We start from the raw sequence: 25,878 nt of genomic DNA, 5'->3' as shown, positions 1-25,878 counted from the left end.
GCTAAAAAAACGTCTTCCTGTTTTTGGGGTTAGGGTTAGGGTTGTTGATTGGATAGAAAAGCCTATGAAAGTGCATGGACTTTACACTTAAAGCTGCTCCACAAGAACCACTCAGAGAGTAAGTTAAGCATGTCTAAACAAAACAAATTATGTTTAAAAAAGGGACTACAAAAGAGAAGAGGTGGGAGGACAAGACAACTAAAAGGAGTACATAAAAAAAGGGGGAGGTGTGAGGAGGCAGGGAGAGAAGGGGTAAAACGGGGGGGGGGGGGGACACATGAAGTTGTGCATTCCACAGATTGAAGGGGGAGCATCTGGAAAACTTTAGAGGAAAAGGGAGGGGGAAAGAAAGGAGAGGAGGAGGCTAATGGAGAATCTGCTGAATATTTAGGCCACATATGCAGAATTTGAGCAGGGTCGTATTTCTATGAGGCTCTTATGAGATTAAGAAGCTGTTGATATATGATCAAATATTGAGTATGATTTGTAACTGCTCGAGTAAAAGAACACTACATGGGACTGTCAACTGTAACACAGAGGGAGATAACATGAAAGAAGTAAGAGAATATCTCATAGACAAAAAAATAGAGCAGAGGAAGTCGGACCAAAGTGTTCAGTGTCAACTCAGGAAGTTGAGACAGAATCAGAAGGGAGGGCTGACAGAGAAGCAGATTTTCCCTTTGCCTTTTAGTTTTCCCTTATTCAGTCCTGCGGCGATCAACAGAGGGGAGAAAAAAGGGGGGGAGTTGAGAAAGAAGGTGGAGTTTTCAATGGAGCTCAAAGAGAGTCAGAGTGACAGAGAGCAGTCCAACACTTCAACCGTGGAAATATGATGGAAGCGAGCTTCGTTTGCACGGACACAGGGTGAGTGTGTGTGTGTGTGTGGGTCTGTGATAAAAGGTGTGTGACAATACAATAGAGTTTGTCCTAAGGTAAGGGGGAGGGGGTGTAAGTGGGAGTCGGAGAGGGAGTTAGGGGTTGAAAGTTACACAGCCAAAGCAGGAAAACAGATGTGATGACTCACCAGCTAATATTTAGTTCAATAGCCCCTCCGAGCTATCCTGATTTTACGGGGTTTAGTCAAACTAGGTTTCTAATACAGGAATTGCACATATATTTTAGATTTGGTACAGAAATGCTTTCTTTTGAGTATCTTTACACCGCTTTTTGTGTGGAAGAATGTCAGTGGTTGTGAGTTGACGCTAACCACTGGAAAAAAGCAGATCAGACCGTTATATGGAATGTGTGGAATTGCAATTTGTTTCATTTCAAATGTACACAGCCACTCAGCCACCACAACTTCACGTTGTTGACAGTAGGATCCTTTTTAAAGTTGCACTTCACACGTTATCTCAGTAATAATGCTCCTTTATAAGATTTACAATATATATTCATACTTAAGGATTATATAGATTAGGTAATACATTAAGGTTTTCATGTTTTTGGCTAAATAATTTCCATGAGACTGCGACTTTCCCTAAGGTCATGTTAGGTCAAGCAAAATCAGGGAATGAGTTATGCAGATCCCTGCTTAAGGATCAGTACTGCAGTGTACAAATACTCCATTAAAAGAAATGCATTGGAAATGTGACTTAAGTAAAAGTACTTTAGTACTATAAGCAAAATGTGATTCTTCCTGTCATGTATCTCCTCTTATACTGAATTATAATTAATGTTCCATGTTATTGTTGTAGTAGCACGAGCTGGAGCCTATTATAGCCTTTTAATAGAGTTATGTAGAGGTATCTATAACCATCATATTGTCCTGAAAGTAACTAGCGTCTAAAACTGCCAAATAAATACATAAAATGGAGTGAAGTAAATTGAAAATACCCTTACATTTCTTTGAATCGCAGTGCAGTAGGAATGTAAAGTTGCATGGAATGGAAAAACTCCAGTACAACGACTGTATCTTGAATGTTTACTTAAGTACAGAACTTTAAATAGAGTAAACGTTCTTTCCACCACTCTGAAAAGTGATATTCCAAGGACAGCAAATCACACAACTGCTCTTTGAACCATCGTAACCATGTCAATATATTACTTATTGTTTTCTATTCCTAACTAAAAACATAGGTGGTGAATATGAGTGTATGATAGCAAGGATAAAGTCAAACAGTATGTTTTAAAATGACTCTGCTGACAACTGCAGTGTTGCTGTTCCACAGAAGATTAGCTGACCTCATGTGTTCTTCCTGTGAATGAGCATGACGTGCGTAGCACAAACAGGACTTCTGGGGGGGTTCTGTTGACATGTGATTTCCGTGATTATAACAGATATTCCTTTAAGAAAGTAATTCAATATAAAGGGTCATCCAAATGATATAAATAAATGGGATTTTTTTCCTTTTTTTTCTTGTGGGTCCATCAACTGTGCAACATTTTTCCTCGCGTAGTTTTATCCAACTTCATTCCAACAAGTTATTAACCTATTTTTACAATATATGTTCAAAAACATAACTTACACAAAATAGAGCCTAATTTCTGAGTTTAATAAAAGACTAATGTATTACAGACTGTTATATGTCATAGTTAAGACATGATTCTGTTTAAAATTATTACATTTTTGTTCAAATACTAGAACATAATGACACCTGTTGATCATAGATGCTATAAATTCATCACCCATATTTCAATGGAAGTAGCGATAATTCATTTTTCATGCGAGGATGGAACCATCCATGTTGTTTTTGTGGCAATTAGATAAAATAATCCCTTGTTAGGATGTAAAAATAGTTAGAAATGGGTCAAATTTGACTAAAAGGACAACAGGTAGATTAGGTCTACTCGTTTCAACACCTCTTCACAATCAGTCCATATAAAGAAACACTTCTGATGCAGGTTCACAGAGCCAAATCTTTCTTTTTTCCTTTCAGCAATGTTTCATACAAGTGGTTAGCTGCAGGCTAATAGGGCCCAAATGGATCATGAGGTTGAATATGAGGGATTCAGACAATAAAGTACTCTTTCTCCTGCTCATCATAAGACTCAGCTGTGAGTAAATAATATAAAACAGAAGCTCAAACAGACTAACAGCATTCTGCGCTAGTGATGCAACTGAACTATCTACCGTAACGTGTTGTTAGTTAGTGACCGAAAGCTAACAAATAGGGAAGTGAGCAGTCAACAGCAATTGAGGCCACTGAATACAATTCAAATTACATTGATAAGGTCACACTTTTTTCTTATTTAAAATCAGTTTTTTGTACAAAATGCACACAGCATCTCAACTGGCTCAATATTAAAGTTAAGATCAACATCCTGTGGTACTAAATGCAGTGCTGGTTGCAGCTAAGTGAAACTATTTTAAAGGTGAAGCAAACAAAAATTGTGGTTCGTACTGTATTTCTGATCAACAGCAGGTAGTTTCTGTTGTAGTGGGACTGGGACTGGAACTGTAGCAGTGAGGTCATGCAGCAGCCGTATGATGTCATAGTCAAACTATTGTTATTGCAGCATCTTTATCGTGCAGATAAAGTTAAAGCTCAAGGTTAAGACTACCAACAAACCACACTGCGTCCTCTCATGATGACTATGTTGACCCTTTCTCCACTCCTAGTGTTTGAACATTGAGTTTAAGAGCTGAAATAAGAACACAAGACAGAAACAGCTTCAACAGAATATGCAATGTAGAGCTACGGAGCGTTTAAGGCTATTTTCTTGTTTTTAATCCTAAATTAACTTAAAAAAGGTGCTATTTTTACTTTAAATATGTTTTGTATATGTGATGTTTTTACTTATCACAAATTCATGGTGTATCTGGTGCATATATTTTTTAAACAGGGCAATGTTTTATCACCTCTTTTTCCATAGCATCCGATCGAGCCACTCAAATCTTAACATCCGTATGGAAATGGATTTTGTGTTTAAACTGAAAAGATTGGTGCAGTGATGTTGTATTTCTGTAGGCCAGCCCAGTTGTTAGCATCACAAGGGCTGCCTCGACTAAATTCAATGGGATTTATCCATTGGATTTTGGAATATTGTCGAAAATAAGATCACGTTTATGATAGGTGCAGGAATGAGTCCTAAAACCCTGAAGTTAGTCAGCATTTTACCACTTACAGTCTCAAAGTCGATGTTATTTCTTAACGTGTTTTTTGTTAGATGTGTGTATTCGTATCTCTGGTAAACACAAGCTTAAGCGATTTTCAACTCAGCAATTGCCCGACTCAAAACGTCTGACGTTTCTATATGTCATAAAAACTGAGTGACTAAATAACTCTAATAGACATCATCACGTCGAAAATTAGCCGCCTTTAGCTTAGCGGTGGTGATGCATAGCCATATGACCATGTTGTAGTTAGATTAACGTTAACTTTTTAACACTGGCGTTTACATTTATGGTTAAAAAATCATAAAAGTGGTTTTAATATGTTTAGTACATTGAGATTATGCTTCTGAACAAATCATGTAAGTATCATAAACATGTGTTTACCACAGAGTTGTTTCCTGCAATATAAAAAAAAATCAACAGGGGGAATCCCTTTGCTTTTTGTCTTAGGCTAACGCCATCCCTGCTTTCCTCTATTGGAGTTGATAAAAAACGTATAGGATATCAACTTCATTGTTTATGTGACAGTAATGCAAAAGGCAGAGGTCTTGTTTTTTTCGTACCATTGAGTAAAACAAATCTGCCGATTCATTCAGGCATACTGAGCCAAAATAAAAACAACCTTTACCCTTTTTATCCTTTACAGCCACACAAGCCCTCTGACAGGACCACTCGACTCTCCATCTACCCCCTCCCCTGCCTCCATCCCTCCATCTTCCCTGCCATCCAACCATCCGCCCCGGCCATGTCGACCCAAACCCCCACCTCCCCTGAAGTCCTCCAAACATCCCGCTCCTCTCCATCCTAGCTCCAAACCTCCTCCCACCCTTTCCTCTAACCCTCCTCCCTCCTCTCTTCCTCCTCCCCTCTCCCCTACTCCAGTGTCTCCTCCTCCCCTCCTTTCTCCCCAGCCCTCTGATCCTACTCCTTGTCCCCCTCGTCTTCTTCAACCACTATCGCCAACAATTCAATGCTCTTCATCGACTCCTCCATCTCCCCCTGTTGTCCCACCATCCTCTTTAACTCCTCCATTGATGAGTCCTATAGATCGGCTGCTTGGGAGTGTGTCAGTGTGGCAGCCCAAAGGACTTAGCCAAGACAGAACCAACAGTATACTGGAGAAAGAGACGGCCGGGGTGAGATACACACACATTTACTCACTGTTTATCCTATAACTTTTCACTTAGACTTCTTCTGGAAAGAGAAGTTTCGATGTCTTATGACAATAAACTGGAAGGCTTGAGGTTCTTGTGAGGGAAAGTGATTCCCCTTTTTCTACTCAAATGAGTTACATTCTAGTATTGGGCTGGGATTGGTTTAGTTAATGTTAGTTCAACTTGCAAAAACAATTAAGAACCACTTTGATTTTCCTCCAACATAGGCCAAGAGGAGCCATGTCATGACAACATGTTTACATCACTACAATACTTGTGTGAAAATCCATTACGATAAGAACATTGGCAGACTACGTTGCAGCTGTGCTCATGTTGCTTTTAAAACTAGATCGACAATTGCAGCTCCAGCTCTTGGTTCTAAGGGCCAGCAAGGCAGATTGTTGTTCTCAAGGAACCAGTTGTCAGGGCAGAAAGCAAGCGCAAACAACAACTGGTTCCTCATTGGGCGCTGGTTCCAAACTGGTCCACCAACTGCCTTGTTGGGGAATCAATCCCTGTGATGTTCTAAAAGCTTGCTATTTTCATAAAATTCTACATCGAAAAAAAGGTTAAGGTTATAATATTTCATAAAAAGGCCTTTGGAAGCTTTCAGGAAACAACAGTGTAGTTTGTTAATTATGGGGTAAATATACACAAGTTCTGAAACATTTCTCTAAGTTTAGTAAGTTGTGCTGAGCTTTTCAGCAGTTTCTGATTGACAGAACATAACTCTCATAGCCCAATACACAAACACTGTAACTAGGTGCATAAAATAGAAAAAAATAAACTCGTAGGGTTTGACAGAGATGAGAAGGACACTGGATTTTATCTACCAAACTGAGAGCAAGAAGTAGGATACAATAACTATTAATGGCCAACCGAAACTAAATAAATCTTACAACATCTCATTTGTTGAAACAGAACAGTGAAAACATAAGTGTGCAATCTTAGTGCTAGACGGATTGATAAACTGTTGTTCACCAATAGTGCCAGCATGTAACCTCCTCTAAAACCACAAAATGTGTGGTCAAATTAAACAGACACATTACAACATGTGAACACACCAACAGCGGTTTTATATTTATGTGTGTAGGTGTACTTTTAAAAAAAGGACTGCACCAGGCTAGCTGTTTTCCCTTGTTTCTGGTCTTTATGCTAAGCTAAGTTAAGCTAATCAACTCCTATCCCAGATTTAAATGAATCCTCTCAACTCACTCACAGAGAGAAAGCAAATAATTGCACGTAAACATATAATGCTATTTTCCAAAAGGACATAGCCTTTTCGAGAACTTTTCCAATAAATGTGCATTAAATATCTTTTTCTTTCAAGGAAATTATAGGAAGCTATGGGACTGTAAAAACATCAGCTTTAAATCCCATATTGGTTGAAATTGAAAACGGTCTTTAAGTGTTGGTATGAGGTTTTTGCTGTTGCCCAACCTGTTGTATGTGAAAATGTGATACAATACCTCTGGAAATGTTGTAACTAAATTATGTTTGTGGTGTTGCTAGGTGTCTGTGTCTTGAGTAATAATTTTAACATAACATTTTTCCCTTCTGACCTCAGAGTTGTAACCACATGTCTTCATTTGCAGGCATTCCTGGTTCACAGCACGGAGGACAAGGCCATGACGCTGTCAGTACGCCTGCCTGATGAACATGGGGGGCCACTTGTAGAAAACCTGGAGGTCAAACAACACAAGACATGTACGTGTGAGCAAATATGCAAGATTTGTGTGGTGAAGGACAGATAGCAGAGCAGTGAGTGACTCATTATTAAACTGTTTTCTGTCACAGTTCTTCACTTAGATGGTTCCTCTCTGGTTTTTGATGACATCTTCAAATTGATCTCCTTCCACTGTGCCAGCAGGTAACACATCCACAGTGCAAACACACAACTGCAAATGTACATACTGTGTAGTGTTCGGTGTGTACTGTACAGCATACTGTTTGAGCACATAGAGTGGTGCAGTAATTACATATTTGTGTGGGCCAACCCAGAAGTTAGCATTGCATGGGCTCCCTCGATAAAAATTGGTTTTGACAATATTGCATAAAATACGCTCTGTGGCAAACACATCCTTATCAAACGTACACGTTTTGTTCAGCAGGAAAATCTCCATGTATTAACACCACTTTATGATTTTTTTTAAGCTTAAACGCACTCGCCAGAAGTAAAAAGCTAACGAAAGTAAGCTAATGCTGCTTGTTAGCCACACATTTTATGACACATAGAAGCTTTGTACAATTACCAGTGTGGTATTTACGGAGGGGAAAACCACAGATCTTATTTCGGGCACTACATTTATGATGTTTGAAGCATAAATGCAATTGCCAGAAGTAATAAGCTAATGTTAGGCTTTAAACAAAATACATCAGGGCTTTACTTCAAGTCACCACCGCTAAGCTAAAGGTGGCTAAAGTTCGTCACGATGACATTCTGTGGTCTCATTTAGTCACTTGTTGGCATATGCTGTTTTGTGACACATTGAAGCTTCGGACTGACATATGTACATCGTTGAAAATCTCCTCCGGTTGTGTTAACCACATACCTTATTTCAGGCATCTAAACAATCACACTTTAAAAAAATGATTGTCTTTGTGATCAGGGAACTGAAAGAAGTAAAATGACTCATTTCTGCACCAACCTATAAATAGAATATGCAAAAGATTTTAAAAATGACATGACTTGACTTGACAAACACACGTGGCATACATTCAGTATACAGTACACAGATACATATAAAGACAAGACAGTATGTACATACACTTTACGTCCAAAACATGCATTCTGCACATATTAATGCCGAGACGAATCTAACACAGACAGACAGACAGACAGACAGAGTATTTCGAAGTATTTAAACGTACTGTTAACGCAGGCTTTTATTTTTAAATCCACCAATTAGGGATATTCTGGCCGTCCCACTGAGGTTACCCTGGGCTATCACCACGGCAACCAAGAGAAAGGAGCTGGAGGTCATCTCTGCTATGGGTGCAGGTAGATACATCATCAGTGCAGTGAAGTTGTTGTTGCAACAAACAACAGGATACAGCAATGAAAGAAATTATGATCAAATGAATCAGATCAAAAGATTATTCAGCTATAAAATAATATATATTAAAGTGAATATGAAAAGTATTAACACTAAGACTAGCAATGTTATTTATACAACAGAGACAATCATATGAAAACAGTGAGAATATGTAATAAATAAATGTAATGTGTAATGTATAATCTTTATGGACATAAAAATGTGCCTAGTTGCATCTAAAGAAATAATATTTCCTCTTAGACTGCATCATCTTTTACCTTTCTAGATACATATTCTACATTTCAAAATATGTGGATATGGATGTTTGGACTTCCTATACTTAAAAACATGAATATTGTCAAAGTATTTGCATTTAGTTGATTTTGTTTAAATAAGCTTATATTTATAATGTGTTTTTCAAATCCCTTAAATTCTGCATAAATCTGTTAATCGTGAAAACAATTAAATGTAGTCAGTAAAAACGTGTGAAGTTAGTGTCAATTAGAATAGCTGCTAATCAGGATACAAAAAAGAGTCCTTTACAGTTACATAAAAAAGACGTAATCAGATTACTGGTACAAATGAAGAATGCTATATCATTCAATCCATGGGCACACATTTACCCTATATTTATAGCGAGGTAATCCAAAGTAGCAAAATGTAATCTGGTTACTTCTATATTTTGATGCTAAAATCAAGTTGGTTACTGATAAAAAAAAATAAAAAAATCCAGGTAATTAATAATAAGATTAATAATACACAATCAGAAATACAACAACATTTTCCAGAAAATAAAATAAATAAAACAAAAAAGAAAAAATATTAAAAGTCCAATTAAAATGGGGTTGTTGCTAATTCAAACTTAAAAATAATTGAAAATATCCACTGAGTTATCTCTCTGATAGTTCTTGGTGGGCCGTTCTAGATTTTGGTAGCGTAGTAGATCAAATTTGCTTCACCCATTTTATTTTGGGGTCTTTAGGTAAATTGTAACGGTAAACATTATTTAAGTAACCCCCACAACCCTGACTTCTCATCAGCTTTGACACTGCCTGCATGTGTTGCAGATTTCTGGACGTCCGATCTGAACCATCAGGCAGAGAACCAGGAGCAGGTTTTGGATCAGAGCCAGAGTACACCCTTCATGTATGTTAACCCGGTCCATGTGGAGGACTCCCCCAGCAAAGACGCGAACACCTCCTCTATCTCCAAACTGGACATCATCACCAATCAAAACCCACCCCCCTCCCTGCAGAATGGAGAAGCCCCTCAGAATATGAGCGCTAACGTCAAAGGGCGAGCCAAAACGGTGCCCAACTCGGACATTAAATACAAACGTCCCCCGCCCCGACCCCCCAGCCTGGGCTCAGGGTCGGGGATGGGCCTCCTCTTCTCCCCTCCCCCCTCGCCTCACACTTCTGTAACTGATAGAAAAGAGGAAGGAAAGGGAGGAGGGGAGAGAGAAGAGAGGAAGTCGGTGTCGACATCACTCACTCCGTCCAGGCCTCCGGTCCCCCTGCAGAGCCGTGGCGCACCCCCACTACCTCCAGCGCCTCTCCGTCGGACCTCCTCCAGGAAAAGCACCGACCGAGAGGTAGGAGAGGGGACGGATAGAGAGAAAGGACAAAATCCTGCGAAGATAACAGAGAGAGAGGGAGGAGGAGAGGGAAGTAAATTAGGTCAGCCCGGTGGGGGGGGTGAACAAGAGAGCATGCATCAGGAGGATGAGGGGGAAGCGGACAATGAGAAGAAGGAGGAAGAGGAGGTGAACATGGAGGATGATAAACAAAAATCGAGCCCCCACTGTGCACCATCAACGAAGAAACCCTCCCGCCCAGTCCCTCCCCCGAGGAGGAAACCAGGTTCCAAAGACACACCTGTGTGCCCCGCTGCGGGAGGATCAGCCAATCAGACTGCAGGGATGAGAGGGCCCCCTCCATCCCCAGCGCGGAGGCCGGACGTGTCGCTGTACTCGCCACAAGGGGGGGCAGTGCTAGTTACTGACCCAGACTCCCGCTCCACCAGCAGCACAGAGGAAGAAGCAGAGCTGAGCCAGGAACAGGATCAGAACCAAAAGTAGGTTCTGGATCTGATGCAGAGGCAAAGTACTGTGTGAAAATTCATGAACTAACATGTGCTCTATTCATACTAATTATGATATGACGTCAAATCAGGTTTCTCGTTCTTCCATTCTGCATAGTATGTGGATTCGCATTCATTTCTGAGAATGAGAAATTCTTTTAATGGGCATATTCAACTGACCCATAATGCATTGTGGCTCTTTATAAATTCCAGTGTAGACTGTGAGGCCAGTTTCTGACAAATTTAGGGCAAAGGTTAATCAAATTCACAGAAAATCAGCAAAAGAAAATGTGAATTAATGTGTGTTTCCAACCTGCCATTATTTGAACATCAGCAGTACGATTTGCACTCTGATAAATAATAGTGGTGAATTTACTTCTCAAAAAGAAAACAATAGGTTCCGGCTAAATAGACAGAGCAACATGGATTTTACGAGCTGAAATAACAACTGTCAAAGGCAGATTTTGTTCAACTGTTGCCACCTAGTTTGTTATTTAGATATTCATCAATCAGAGCCTCTAAGGAATGCCTATACTCTGATATCAACCACGACAGATTCCATACAGTCAGGAAACACTACACAATAAAATATGTTATACTCTCTATGACCTGTAACCCCACAAACTAAAAATATGGCCCTACCCAAAATGGAACTCAACCACCAGCAGCCTGGTCAGACATTGCTAAGGTATGTCATGCTCGTAGCGGCTAATGTAGCCTCAATACTTTCTAATTAATCCCTAATAATTAAGTAAACATTCGTTTCTGATTTGAGCATTACAATGTATTTTAAATCCAACATAAGCTTAACAAATGAATTACATGTTTAGGCCAAACTTGCAGTTAAAAGGTATAAACTAACAATAACCAACAGAGAGCAATCCTTGAGTGTTAAAGGTCTCCTATTATACTATATTTGAACAATATATCGTAGGGCCATATCTATATAAAACTTGTCTGTGAAGTGTTTTGCTCAAAATATAAAAAAGATCCCACATTGTAGCATGCTTCATCCCCCTCTATTTCAGCCCTGTTCCTGAAGTGCTGATTCTGTGACTGTCGCTTTAAATTTGAGCTGAGCTGAAGCTGGCCACGCCCCTTTGCAGCGTCATGCAGCTCTCTGTCTGAAGAGAGAAGTTTCTAACGGAGAAACTCAGCTAATATAAGCGCTGCCGTGATTAAACCCCATATTATGTTCAAACCGCATCAAGCATTATTACTGAAACACTTCTCAGTGTTTACCACTAGAACAGAGACATTATATGTATTATATATACAACAAAACCAGTGTTGGGCAAGTTACTTCCAAAATGTAATACAGTACATATTACTTATTACTGTCTTTTTAAAGTAATAAGTTACATTACATTATTACTGTCTCTGAAATGTAATGCGTTACACTACTTTTGCATTACTTTGAGTTACTTTCACCAAAATAACCTCTAAAGTATGGCTTTAAATGCTAAAATGTAGTTTATTGCAGCTCATTAATTAAAGCTGTCTATCTATCTGGCAGTACATGCTGAACATTAGGAAAAGAGCTAGAGATTAAACTCATGCTCCGTTTAAGTGTGCTGAATAATCTGTGATACCAGTAACATGACGTCTCTGTGTGTTATTAATAACATGTTAGTGGAGCCTCTGCACGGCCCTGTGACCTGCTGTATATGAACGAGTCTCTATTCAGCGTTAGCTCACCTTATCATTGGTGTGTTAACGGGGATTTGGCTGACAAGCTTTCTAAAAGCCGGCAATTCCACAGAGGACAGAGGCTGCAGATCTTCAATACTCCACCACGAGTCTCTCAACTTCTCGGGGTTCAAGCAGCAGACCCAGAGAAAGTTACCTTCTGTTGCTTCGGCCTGCGCGCACTCCTGTCTTTCTCTTTTCTTTTCTCAGAGCCTGCAGTGAATCTGTTTCTGCAGCTCTCTAAACCAATAGTAAACAGGCTTACTGAGTTACTATTCTACCGGCACAATTATTTCTCTTGTGTCAGAATGTCTCGTGATGTTTGTGAATTTTAGAAACAAAACACCACATCATTTCGGGTTAAAATGTGTTGTAACTGCGTTACTGAGAATTGTAACGGGTATTATATTTCCCACATTTCAGAAGTAATGTGTTATATTACTGCGTTACAGCAAAAAGTAATACATTACTGTAACTCCGTTACTTTTGTAACACGTTACACCCAACTCTGACAACAACTCTAAGTCCCTCCTGCAGACATCCTGCTAAATACACAGACACACAGAGGTGCTGCGGAGGGGATTCAGCTCGCTGACGATAGGTTGGGACGTGTCACGTGGGCGGGACGATGCCAGGAGTTCAATGTAAAGCCAGCCCACATTTCGGTTATGACCTCATCTGGATCAGTTCATTTGTACCCCCGTGTTTAGAGATGTGAGTAAGGAGGAAAAGAGAGAGGGTTTTATTTTCTGACACCTTGTGAGTCTCCTTACACACCGAGGACACATATTTATGTTTAAAAGACATCAAAAGTGCATTTTGCATAATAGGAGACCTTTAAATGGAGGTTAAATCTTTCCTCTTTCATTCTAAATCAAACCAATAAAAGTCACAAAAGTGGTGTTGAATAGTAATGTAGGACAGTTTTGCAGAATTATAGAGAATCATTATTAGACCCCTCTTTGTCAAACCAAAATATTCCAATAGAAGCAAGGAAAGAAGGCAGCTACATTCTCATTAGCAGACAGGATCTTTCTACAAAGTTAAAATCATCAAAACTTTTCAAGCTATGCTTATGCTTGATCTCTGTAGGATACTCCCCTGCCCAGATGGTCTCAGACAATTGAAGCCAATTGGTAACAATGCGTTGGTCAAAGAGTCATACTCTACAGGAAGTTTCTATATTTGTCAAAAATACTTACCGTTATTCTGTCCAGTCGCCCTGCAGAGAGTCGCAGCCCCAAGGCAGCAGTGAAGAGAACCCCCACCACTGTGATGTTAGACAGAGCCCGCCACCGCCTGTCCACGGTCCTCACCGGCCTCATCAGCCACGACCGGCGCCTGACACAGCGCATCGTAGAGCTGGCCAGAGACCCTCTGAGCTACTTTGGCAACCTGGTGAGTATACAGGAGACATCCTTATTTGCTTTGGATTTTAAATTCAACAACCTCATTACCTGGAATAAAACAAGGAATCAAGTATAGCTTTCATACCTTTAGGTGAAAGAGCACCGTTCGTTCACCTTGGAGACCATGTCGAACCACTCCACCTCCACTGAGCTGCTACAGGAGATCCGACAGATGATGACCCAACTGAAGAGTTACCTGCTGCAGAGCACTGAGCTGCAGGCTATGCTGGACCCCCAACATCAGTATTCAGAAGATAAACTGGGTAACCTGAAATGATGCTGTTTTTTATTTAACACAATGTTGTTTTTTTCATTTAATCAGTTGTGTTCTTAAAGTTAGGGTTAGGGTTCCGGTCTTGGATTATTCACATTACTCGCGATTTGCCAAATTAGTGTATTTTACAACTGTTACATCCTAATAATTTCAATATGGCCTATTTATGTTCAACATTACAAGGCAACCATATAAATATAATTATTCAAACAAAAGGCTTACTTTTTAAAAGATAAAGTCCAGTTGAAAGCAGGAGAAATGGGTTAGATTTAGCCCCTGCAGATTTCAGTTGGAGACCCTGTTCTTTGCTGAAGCAACCTTACAGAAATTAGATTGACCCTCAAACCTATAATTTCACATTTTAAATTAATCAGTTAAAACTTAGGTCAACAATTTTAAGTTTTCTTTTTTACAGTGTGGGAAGTTGATTAACCCCCACAATTTTCAGATTTTTCCCAATTTATGTCTGTGGGAATAAGTATTTTTGGGCTAAATGGCATCACGTAGCATTGTACAACCACAGTTAGCCCACAATTTCCATTTGATTTAAAGTCTAGCTCTGTTCCTTGTAGCATGGATCCGTGCTCTTTATACATTCTTTCTTAGCCAAAGATGTTCTCCAACTAAAGATAGCACATTACAATTGCCTAACATTACGTTCAATTTGATATTTATACAGATTTAACAAACATGTTAATCATTAGTAATGTTCGCAAACATAAGTAGACATTGGCTTAAAACTTGCAGTTTGACTAATGCTAACGGCTAATGTTGCCAGAGCTAGCAACATTACAAGACTGAGACTGACAGTTAATTTCTGCCTGATATGTCTGTCTAAAAAATGGAATTGCTATGTGAGAATATTTGAAAGATATATGGCTAGTGGAAAATAGGTCCAATATTATGGTGACTCTGGGGCAGAGGAATTGGTCCCGTTGAGTTAAAGACTCATCTACTGATAGATACTGAAGCGGAAGCAAAAATGATACAGGAAATTCAGTCTCAGTGTGGTGTCTCTTTTTCTACATTGTGGTATGGCCCTCGCTACTTTACAGATTCATTCTCTACACTAAGGGCTACAGAGACTTACTGTTGTCTCTAGAGGAACAGGGTTAGTCAGTTAGCATGCTAATTTCAGTAGCTATCTCACAATACATAGACATGTTAGACATAACATCCACACTGTAACCTCTTTCACATTGTGTTGATCATTTTAGTTCAGGCTTTGATTGTTATAGAATCAAATTCTGGCCACATTTGACCTTTAAATGCTTATATGAGTCTGATTTTGTGAAGCCACATCTTTCGTTTAAGTCATTCTCAAAGGAATCGTTTGTGTGATGTTGTCCATTTAGCAAAAGGGTAAGTTTATTGACTGAATTGTACATGTGTGTGTCTGCAGAAAGCATAGCAGAAGCTGCATTGTGTAAGAGTGTACTGAAGCCACTGCGGGGGCCCATTTACCAGAGCCTGGAGAAACTGCACACCAACGACAGCAGCCTGAAGCAACTGGCAAAGAACCAGGTAGGACTGGACAGCTGTGAGAGACATTCATGTTCATACCATTAGTAGCAGTTGATGCTGATGGTGTGTGTGTGTGTGTTGTGTGTGTCAGTCTGTCATCCTAGGCAGCACCACCACAGCTTTAGGAGTAACCACCGCCGTCCCTGAGGCCTCTGCTATGGAGAAGATCAGCATCAAACTGAGCAACATGCATCTGGAGTATTCCCCCCAGAAAAAGATTGAGCTCATGCTGAAGGCCTGCAAGATCATCTATGACTCCATGTCCGTCAGTACTCCAGGTCAGAACCCCAGAAAAGCCATTTAACCCTTGAACTCCAATCCTATTATATTATCATTATTGTTTTATAACGAAAAGCTAAAGCTAGAAGAAACCAACCTTCATTCATGGCAGTGCGATTATGACAATATACATAGATATGTTTTTAAGCCTTTGTCAGGCGTCTTCGGCCCCACAACGAGCAATAGCATTAGCCTTCTTTACACACATGAAAGATACAGAACAACAATAACAGCTCTTTCAGAGGCAAGCTAAGGTCAACTCACAGGCCAATTAGATGAGATTACATATTCCTAAGTGATCCCAAATTGGAAAATTGCTGTTAAATCCTTTTCCGGGAGGCATGTGGTGTTCTCAGCTCACTCCAGAGACTGTTTAATAATCATTGTCCAATTACAGTGTAATTATCACCACACTGACATACAAAAACGGTGGCGATTTCTTTGCATTTATCTTAACGTGTCACCTCAAGAACACTACAATTTGCACAAGTTCAAAACAATTTGTCAAAATATGTGTGTGTGGGTGTGTGTGTGTGTTCAGGGCGGGCCCATGGCGCTGATGACTTCCTGCCAGTAATGATGTACGTCCTGGCTAGATCCAATCTTTCCAACCTGCAGATGGATGTAGAATACATGATGGAGCTGATGGACCCTTCGTTAGCACTAGGAGAAGGTACCCAGAAAATACTAACACCTTTTACTTTTATGATCCCATATCTATGTGTTTGCAACCTTATGGATTATATATGTGTTTGTGTGTGTGTGTGTGTGTGTGTGTGTGTGTTTGTGTAGGTTCGTATTATCTGACCACCACCTACGGGGCTCTGGAGCACATTAAGAGTTTTGACCAGCAGAGGACAGCAACACGGCAGCTCAGCAGAGAGGTTCAGGACTCCATCCACCGCTGGGAGAGGAGACGCACGCTCAACCAGGAACGCATGGCCCAGGGATCTGTCAGGGTACACGCACGCACGCGCACGCGCACGCACACACACACACTTCACAGTGGCACGCTGTGTGATCTGCTAGGGTCAGAGGATTGGTATTTCATGGTGAAAATGAATTATATTGTGGGAGAAAATGGAAACCAAAATAACAAAAAGAAAACCAGTATCATAATATTGAGTGAATATTCACAGATTTTAATAGAAAAAACAGTTAAAATGTGTCCACCCAGGGATCTTTGTTTAACTTTTTGTGCTTTGATGTTATGCAGGACTTCCTGACAGTGTCTTGTCCAGAGTTTGGAACCAACCTAAAAACTCTGGGGGTCCTCCCAACCACCACGATGCAACAGCTCACTGAGCAGTGTGCTGCACGCTTTGAACAAGGTACTGTATGACTGATACATGCTACGGTTAGCACTGGCTTTTCATTTGTTTCCTTCACCATCAACTCATTGTCTGACCTTAAAGGGCCACTCCAGCAGTTTAATTATGCCAGACTTGGGGGACTTGCAAGAGGAAGATTTTCTAAAAATTATTTCTAAAGCTGATACCCTGACTGTTAGTCCCTAGAATGGCTAATAAGTACACCTCCCATAATGCAATAAATACCTCAATCTTGTGGTAATTTCTCCATCTACGTTTCCGTAAAAATTGTTATTGTTATTGTCAAGTAGAGGTTGCACATTACGCTTTGTATAAAATAACTACTCAAGATTGTTAGATAACTGCTCATATTTCTAGAAATGTAAAATATTTTTGTAAACATCTCTGGGTTAACGTCATGCATAATTTCCCCTAGACTCCTACATGCTCAGTGTGTATGTGGACGGTGTTCCTCGGCCCCTGGCCCCTACAGAGCTGGCCCTCAGTGTTAAGAGCAGTTCCACGCCTGGAGCTTACTGCTTCGTCTATCACCCTGCGGACCAACCCATCAGGCCGCCCCCCCGCAGCTGCCCCGCTGACGCACCTCCAGCTCCACCAGCTGTACCGGCACCAACAGCACCACCAGCTGTACCAGCACCACGCGCTCCACCCACTCTACCCGCACCACCTGTTCTACCATCACCACCCGTTCTACCAGCTCCACCCACTTTACCAGCACCAACCACTCTACCAGCACCACCCATTCTACCAGCTCCACCCACTTTACCAGCACCAACCACTCTACCAGCTCCACCCACTCTACCAGCACCACCCGTTCTACCAGCTCCACCCACTCTACCAGCGCCACCCACTCTACCAGCACCACCTGTGCTACCACCACCACCCGCTCTACAAGCACCACCTGTTCTACCAGCAACACCCATTCCATCAGCTCCATCAGCTCCACCTTCTCTACCAGCACCTCCAGCTCTACCTGCTCCACCAGTTCCATCCACTCCACCTGCTGCACCTGCAGAAAGCTCCTCCCCAGATGACTCTGCAGAGGTGGACTTGGTGGAGCTGGAGGAGAGTCTGATCAGCTTGTAGCTACCACAGCATCACAGTGGCAGATGCTGTATTGCTATGGAAACTACATCACCGTGGTGACAGCGTCACTGTGGTTACTGAATCCAACGACAAATATTTGGGACACTGATTCTGCAGTCCACATGGGGTCTGGAACCCCAGGGACTGCAGGTTCTATAGAATGTAAAAATACATGTTATTGGAACATGCGTATATGATCATGTTTATACTGTTTATGTAATGTTAGGCTTCTCTTTGTGCTGCTTTAGACTTTCTACAGACTTTGAGTCAAATGTAGTATTAACAGGTTTAATATTCTCTTTATTAACCCATTTGTACCGGCTGCTGCGTAGCGCAGCTTTGAAGCTCCCGCCGGCATGCAGCATATAATGCACTGTCATTGGTTCAAATACACATGAGGTGGGTCTTGTTGGGTTTTTTAAACCACTTGACCACCCAAATGTCGTGTGGTTGGCCGACAATCACGTCAATCACTCAGACATTCACGTGCGTTTGTTTTTAACTTTTTTACGATCGACGAATACTTTGACAGCGACGGCAGCGATTTGGAATTGGGAGAGAATGAGGAGTTTGAGAGGGAGGTGGAAGTAGAAGTTTTTGTACCTGATGATCCTTTGGATCGAGCCCAGGGGTGGGAATTGTTTGTAGAAGGAGAGGAGGAGGACGAAGACTTTGCTGGATTTCAGGTGGACTGGAAGACGGATGGATACCTGCCCCGAAATCCCAAGCAGTTCCCTCGCAAACCGGGACCGAAGCTGACGATTGCCGTGGATGCAACCCCCCCTGGATGTATTTTCACGGATATTCCCTGATGAACTTTGGGACATGTTGGTGACCCAAACAAATGTATATGCTGATCAGACGCGCGGACAAACCCCATCAAACTCGAACTCGAAGTGGAACCCCGTCTCCAAAACCGAGATGAAAACGTTTGTCGGGCTCTGCTTCTCTTTTGGTATCCTGAAACTGCCAGCACCTCGGGATTATTGAAAAAAACAAAACAAAAACGCGTCTCTGTAGGCAGCTTATGCTCCGAGATCGTACACAAAAACAAATGGTCACAAACAAGCGCATCGTGAGGAAAGATCATTTGAATGTGATCATTTATGTTTCTACGAAATTTGGCCCAGAATCGCTGATACAACCTTTAATATAACAATGCCATAATTATTAAATATCACAATAAATACCAGTGTTGGGCAGTAGCTTCACTACTTGTAGAGAAGATAGTAATTTACTACAATCCTCAGTAACCTGTAATAGCAAGCAGCTTGGCCACACAAGATACATTTTCCTGGGGTATTTCTCTGGCTAAACACAGCACAGCCATTTGTAGTATTGACAATATCCCTGCAACATACAACACATATTGTGCAAATCTAATGCATGAAACTTGGTTCAACTCAGCTTGCCACATTTGACTAGGTGATAGCTTTTGTGTAGTGAAGCTTTATTTGTGGCAAAGTAGCTGGTAGTTTAGCTCACTACAATTTCCAAGTAGCTTGCCCAACACTGATAAATAGTAATACAATTATGCCATAATGAATAAATAACAATACATATGGAATAGATAGATAAATACATATACATAACACAATGCATAAAGGTCACAGTGTGAGTGTGAGTGTGTGTGTGTGTGTGTGTGTGTGTGTGTGTGTGTGTGTGTGTGTGTGTGTGTGTGTGTGTGTCAGTCAGTCAGTCAGTCAGTCAGGCAGTCAGTAGATGCTGTTCAAAAGGAGAGATGTGAGCCATGGAGCTCAGTGACTGCGACTGTTCCCAGTTCCACCTCAGGACTTTCCCCACCCCTCCCCACTCCTTTCCCACCTCTCTCTCATACCAAGGTGCCTTGGTCTGTGTGTTGGCATGTTTTAAAATGTTATTTGTTATATGAAATGTTATTTGTTATATGAAATGTTATTTGTTATTTTATCATATAAAATATTTTCCCTACCAATCTGATTTTGAGATTTTTTATAAAAATCTGTTGGTATGTTATTGCTAAGGGAGCATGTTTTAATACAACATGTGAGTCTTACCTTTTAAATACAATTTATTTCATGTTTCTATGTGCTACAGAGGCTTAGATATTAAGGTTTTCATAGACGTAGCCAATTCTTAGTATTTCTTCAGAAAACCCTCAGGAGATAAGGACATCTACAGTATATCTATTATACATAGGGTTTTAGAGCCGTTTTTTGCAGGCGTTTTAGGAGTAAATGGGTTAAAGTCCAGATATTCAGACCCATACACATATTCTGTGAAAACAGCCGTCAAAACACTTAATGGGGTACAGGGACTAAATTAGCAGCAGCCATATGCACAAATCTTCCATTTTCATTCTACATTTCCAGTAAGCATCATGTTTTTTTTTATTATTTTACATTTTTTACTGACTGCATTGTAAATAAACTTGCTTTTTCAGTTTTCCAATAGTTTCAGCTTTACATTTTTAAACTAAAGTTCCTGTACTTTACAACGTTTCCACAGTATATATATTACATTTGTAAATTATTTATTATGTATAAACAATACAGTGCCTATATACAATAAACCAACATTATAAATTGGTGGTGCAGGAATGAGTCCTAAAACCTGGGAATGAGTTACTATTTAACAATTTATGGTTTCCTCGTCCCATGGTAAATGTATTTCGAATGTGTTGTTGGTTAGATGCTTCTAATCAGGTCAGTGGTTAGTTTAAGAGATTTTCAAGTTCTGTTCCATGACATAGAATACATCCGTAAATACCGGACTATTGAACGCCAGAAGACGTTCGTGTCGGCGGCGGTTGCTAAGAAATGGCTAAATGAAACTCCTAAACCCTATCACGTTGAACCTTAGCTAACTTTAGCTTAGCAGTGTTGACGAAACATTAGCATCAAAAATTAACAACCTCCATCTGAAGTATTCACCCGCGAAAAACATTGAGCTCATGCTAAATGCCTGCAAAATAATCTACGACAGCTGTTAGGACCCCCAACTGCCCTTTACCCTACAACCCCTATTGCAAATCTAATATCGCTTGCCACTCAACATCACCGAGGGATTGGCTAACTGGGCAAACTAATTGGACTTGTGTAATCTCCATTAACGACACAGTTTTATCTTTTCCAATACCACAGCTACACGGTCAAAAACTGTTGCTCTCCCCATTCCCAATCACCCACACCTGTGCAGGTGAGGTCACCTAAATACCCAGTGCCCTATTGCGCCATCTAGTGGTCACAAACGACAACAAAAACATACAAATGGGCGCAACATCGTCATTTTCATTGAAAATCAAAGCAAGAAGTAACATGAATTATTTCGTATGTGTTTTGTTAGATGCCTGAAATAGGATCTGTTGTTCACACAAGTTTAAGAGATTTTCATGATTTGCTGTAGGACATAAAATACGTCAGTAAATACCCCACTGGTGGATGTCTGAAGCCTCTTTGTGCCATAAAAGCGGCAGTTGCTGACAGTAAGAGACTACTGAACATCATCACATAGAAAATTAACCGGGTTTAGCCTAACAGCGTTGACGTTGAAGTAATGTAATTGTCATGTTGTTGAAAAATTAGATCCTAAATGGCCAGCATGAGCGTTACCTAGTACCTGTCCCTATGTGTTGTGTTGGATGAGAACATGTTCCTAGTCTTCCCTGGGTGAATGCAAAAAATAGATATAGATATGACTTTTATTGATCCCAATTTGGGAAATTCTTTTGTTCCAGCAGCATTAGAAACATAGAGACAATACAAAATATACACAATAAGAAATAGTAAAATATAAGGATAAACAAAAACAAAAAATTATTTACAAATCTAAAGAAAAAGAACGGGAAGTAAGAATGATATATACCTGCGTCGTCCACGTGACAGGTCAATCCAGTTTCCAAAGGCCCAAGGGTCTGCTACGCCCCATGCTTTGGCGGCTCTATGGGGCTAACTGAATTCCACCACTGATCCAAATACATCACTGAAAGACATCTTTCAAGATAAATCCTCAATTCAGAGAGAGAAACACCAGCTGTCCCCAAACCTGAGGCCGCCCTCATCTTTGAAATGTGTCTTTAGGGTGACTAACAAAATCTGTACAGGGACTACAGATGAAAAGTATCCTCTTAACTAACTCTGGCACACTTACAGAAATGTTGATTAATGTGCACTGTCCCTGGTAAATACATGAATAAATAAAATAAAGCTGCTGCTGGCACCGGACTTATAAGCACTTCATTTCCAGGTTTCCTTGTTGTGCGCGTCGTTGCAGCAATGCAGCACACCTGGGAAGAGCGACTGGGTAAAAGGAAAAACGGTGCTACTAATAACTGCTAATGATGATTGGGTAATATTAAGCTGTCTTCGGCTCTTTTCTTGCAAATTTCCCCTCTGTTGAAACACATAAAGGTATTCTGATTCTGATGAATCAGCCAACACACCCAAAAGTGTGAATTCCGTTCTGACCCTGCCTCCTACCACCTGCCTCAACCCAACTATCATACGAAAGATGAAATAATTCATAACATTTCTTTATTGCATTGCAGTAGCTTTTTATTGCTTTGATTGCATTTGCTAACAGAAGTTAGCAACTATTTAAGTCAGGTTACCAAAATACTTCATTCATGCCCTATTTTGAAAAGAAAAGGGAGGGAAGAAAAGTCACAACTGCCTTTTTTCTCTCTGCACCATGGTAAGATCAGTGGTGTAGTGGGGATTTTTTAAGTGAGGGTACGCTATTTGTGACGTCACCCCCCAAACACACACACACACACACACACACACACACACACACACACACACACACACTCCCACCCAGGCATGGACTGGCCATCAGGCGTACCGGGCAATGCCCGGTGGGCCGACGAACATTTTTGGGCCGGGGCTGTCATAATTTAATAATGAAAAAAAAAATCCACCGTGACGGTATTTGAGACACGAAACGGCCCATTGGTGGATTTTCCTGACGGACATTGGGGTTGGCCAATGACATCTCTCAGCCCTCCCCCTCCCCTCCCAGGGTTATCAAATTTTGCCATTTGACTCGAGCTGTCTGACAGCGGAGAGAAGTGAGTTTCCGTCTGTGAAATTGTGAAAATGGATAGTAGGCCTAATAAACCACCACAAAAGCACAAGGGGGGCGCACAGAAGCTGCGAGACAAAAGGCTAAAAAGCCTACAAGTGGACGCAGCAAAATGTGTCAGAATCACAGAAATGTTCACCCCAAGGTCGACTGCTACAGCGGATGCAGGGCCGTCGACAATGCCGGGGTGGCAATGGTATTATCCGGGACCTTTCCCGGCCCAAACCATCGACCTGGCCTGATTGGCCCATGGGGAAAATAGTTGTAACTAATTTTTGTCACTTATCTTATTCTTGCATTAATATCAATTCAACTGTAGTCTGCATAAATTCACCATTGCAGCGCAGCCGCCTGCTGCATCACAGCAGATTAAATAGGTTCTACCATGTAAGGGAATTCTCTCCTCCCAAATGTTTCAGATGGTTTGGCCCACGGCTCGTCTTTTAAATAACAACGGCGCGAAACAGAGCGCGTCAGTGATGGAGGGTAGAAAGAGGCCAGGTGGAACGGAGAGGGCTAAGCTTAAAAAAAAGACAGGAGGTGGCAGCCAAATGTGCCAAATTGACAGATATGTTCTCAAGACAAGCTGGTAGGTTACTGAGAGATATGGATAATAGGCCTGGTTGTGAATTTGATCAAATAGGCTATAACGTGGCGAACGTTTGCAATGTCAACTCAACTGTCATCTGACTGCTTTTGTTGTTAAATATGTAAAATCTCACAATTTATATGATTTAGAAGTGTATTCCTATATTCAAAGAAGAACCGAACACTTTCTTTACATTCCAGTTCTGATGAACAATTGGAATGTAAATTTATCACACTGTATCTCCTCATCAACTGTAGCCTGCATTCCCACAGGCGCGCACATGTGGTTACTAACGCAATATTAAATAGGGACGATCACATTTGTTGTTTGATATTTGTTATTAAATGCATCTCAAACATGCAATTAAAATAAATATAATTATTTAGAAGTGCTGTATGCAAATATTGTACATGGTTCGCGTGTGCAGGAACAGGGGCAGCGCGAGCACGTTGGGGTGTTTAGTTGCCTTTTTTAATTACTGGAGAGTCTGCACGCGCGTTCTATCTGCGGGAATCAGCATCATGTTTCATGTTCAAGCCTTCCCCTCCCATTTATTATAATGTGAGCTGAGCCCGCTCAGACCCGTGCAGGGAATAGACTGTTCTATTTTCAAGTTGCAATGAGCACTTATCCGGACACCGCGCGGGCACGACGCTTTGATGTGAAAGGAAGAATCTGTTTTCTTGTCGATTTCTATCCATTTCGGACTGAGCACGAATGCAGATGCAGAGATGTTCACGTCCCGTGCTTGCTGTGTGTAAACGAACCGAACACTTGCTTTACATTCCATTTTTCCATTTTTTGACAAACAGTTTCAAATGTGCTGTCACGCTTATCTCCTCTGCAACTGTAACCTATTTCGTCTCGCCGTCATATCGTGCATTTCCACAGAGGCGCGCACACTGTGGTTATCAACTCACTATTAAATATATTTTTTTATTGTTATCGATTGTTTTCTAGCAACAGCTCAGCAGACCACTTCCAGTGCTACTGATGATCCCAAGGAGGGCACGACTACTGAAGGGCCAGGTAGAGGAAGATACTGTAGTTAGTCAAGATAGACATTTGTGATGTAAAATATTGGCATAGAGAAGAAAACCATGGTAGGGTGGTAGACTAAATCATGCAAATCATTTAACACAACCACAATTACAGTAAATAAATAAATGAATTAATCAGTGAATAAAAGGATAAATAAAGTGTGTCATGTTTTCTAGCAACATAGACAACTCTTAATGAACATTTTCTGTAGCCTCAGAGGATCAGGTGCAGTCTGAAGGAGAATGCAGTAGGCATGGAGAGGCCAGGACCACAGAGGAAACAGGTAGCAGGATTTAAAACGAACTAATTACTTGAAATGCATCAAAATAAGCCCAAATGAAATAAGTAATCACTTCAATCAATAATTAATCAATAATTGTCTATGTGACTAATTGCTATAATATAGGAGAGTCAGATGCTGAGAGGGAGGCTCGAGGAACCTTAGAAACAGCAGGAGTGCAGCAGGAGATCTCACAGGCAGCCAATAGCATAGATGAGGAGGCATTTGATTATTTTTCTCGTCCTCAGAGACAAGACCTACAAATGTTTTTTAGTTTCCATCCTCAGCAGCCCACAACACCCCCTGTAGCCAAAGTGTTCTACAACAAACAAGGCACCAACCGCAAATGGTTGACTTTCAGTGACAAAACAGAATCACTGTACTGTTCTGTTTGTTTGGCATTTGCGCCACCTGCTAAAACAAACAATCCCTTCATTAAGGGTGGTATGAAGGCATGGAAACATATCCATCAGCGCATTGAAGAGCATGAACAAAGTAAGATACATAGGAATTGTGCAGATGCTTACTTTCTGATGGCTAAAGATGCAAGGGGGGATAAGGCAGAGGCTGCTTACAGCCTAGAAAACACTGCAGTCAATCATGGCAACTTTTTAGAGTTGCTACTGCTTTTGGGCCGATATGATCCCTGTCTTCAGCAACACATTAGCAGTTGCATTGAGCAAAGCTAAATTCACCATGACAGTGGGGGAAAAGGAAGAGGGTCTCTTGTGACACTTTTTTCCAAGGACATAGTCAACAAAGTGGTGGATGTACTCAAAATGCTGATAAAACGCAGAATCGCTGATGAGGTCAGAGAGGCAGGCATGTTTTCGGTACAGATAGACACTACTCAGGATGTGTCATCCACAGACCAATGTTCTGTCATACTAAGGTATGTGACAGATGTGATTCATGAGCGACTGGTTGCTGTGGTGGATTGTGAGAAGTCCACAGGTCAGCATTTCACTGACCTGTTGAAACAGACTTTGG

The 25,878-nt window shown here is 40.9% G+C and overlaps 1 protein-coding gene across 1 annotated transcript; it reads left to right on the top strand.

The window, feature by feature from the left end:
• Positions 1-662: 662 nt before the first annotated feature.
• On the top strand, positions 663-19,871 carry rin3 (Ras and Rab interactor 3). Its single transcript, XM_063909472.1, has 14 exons — positions 663-864; positions 4,701-5,190; positions 6,804-6,915; positions 7,006-7,078; positions 8,118-8,209; positions 9,311-10,319; positions 13,232-13,412; positions 13,515-13,686; positions 15,100-15,221; positions 15,313-15,499; positions 16,042-16,173; positions 16,293-16,459; positions 16,717-16,831; positions 17,247-19,871. The coding sequence occupies exons 1-14, from the start codon at positions 830-832 to the stop codon at positions 17,915-17,917; spliced, it is 3,558 nt and encodes a 1,185-aa protein (XP_063765542.1). The 5' UTR covers positions 663-829; the 3' UTR covers positions 17,918-19,871.
• The last annotated feature ends 6,007 nt before the right edge of the window (positions 19,872-25,878 follow it).

This window comes from Eleginops maclovinus, chromosome 19 (assembly GCF_036324505.1).
Source record: "Eleginops maclovinus isolate JMC-PN-2008 ecotype Puerto Natales chromosome 19, JC_Emac_rtc_rv5, whole genome shotgun sequence".
NCBI classification, from domain to species: Eukaryota; Metazoa; Chordata; class Actinopteri; order Perciformes; family Eleginopidae; genus Eleginops; species Eleginops maclovinus.
Note: the sequence above shows the minus strand (reverse complement) of the source record. Positions and strands in the feature narration are given on the sequence as shown.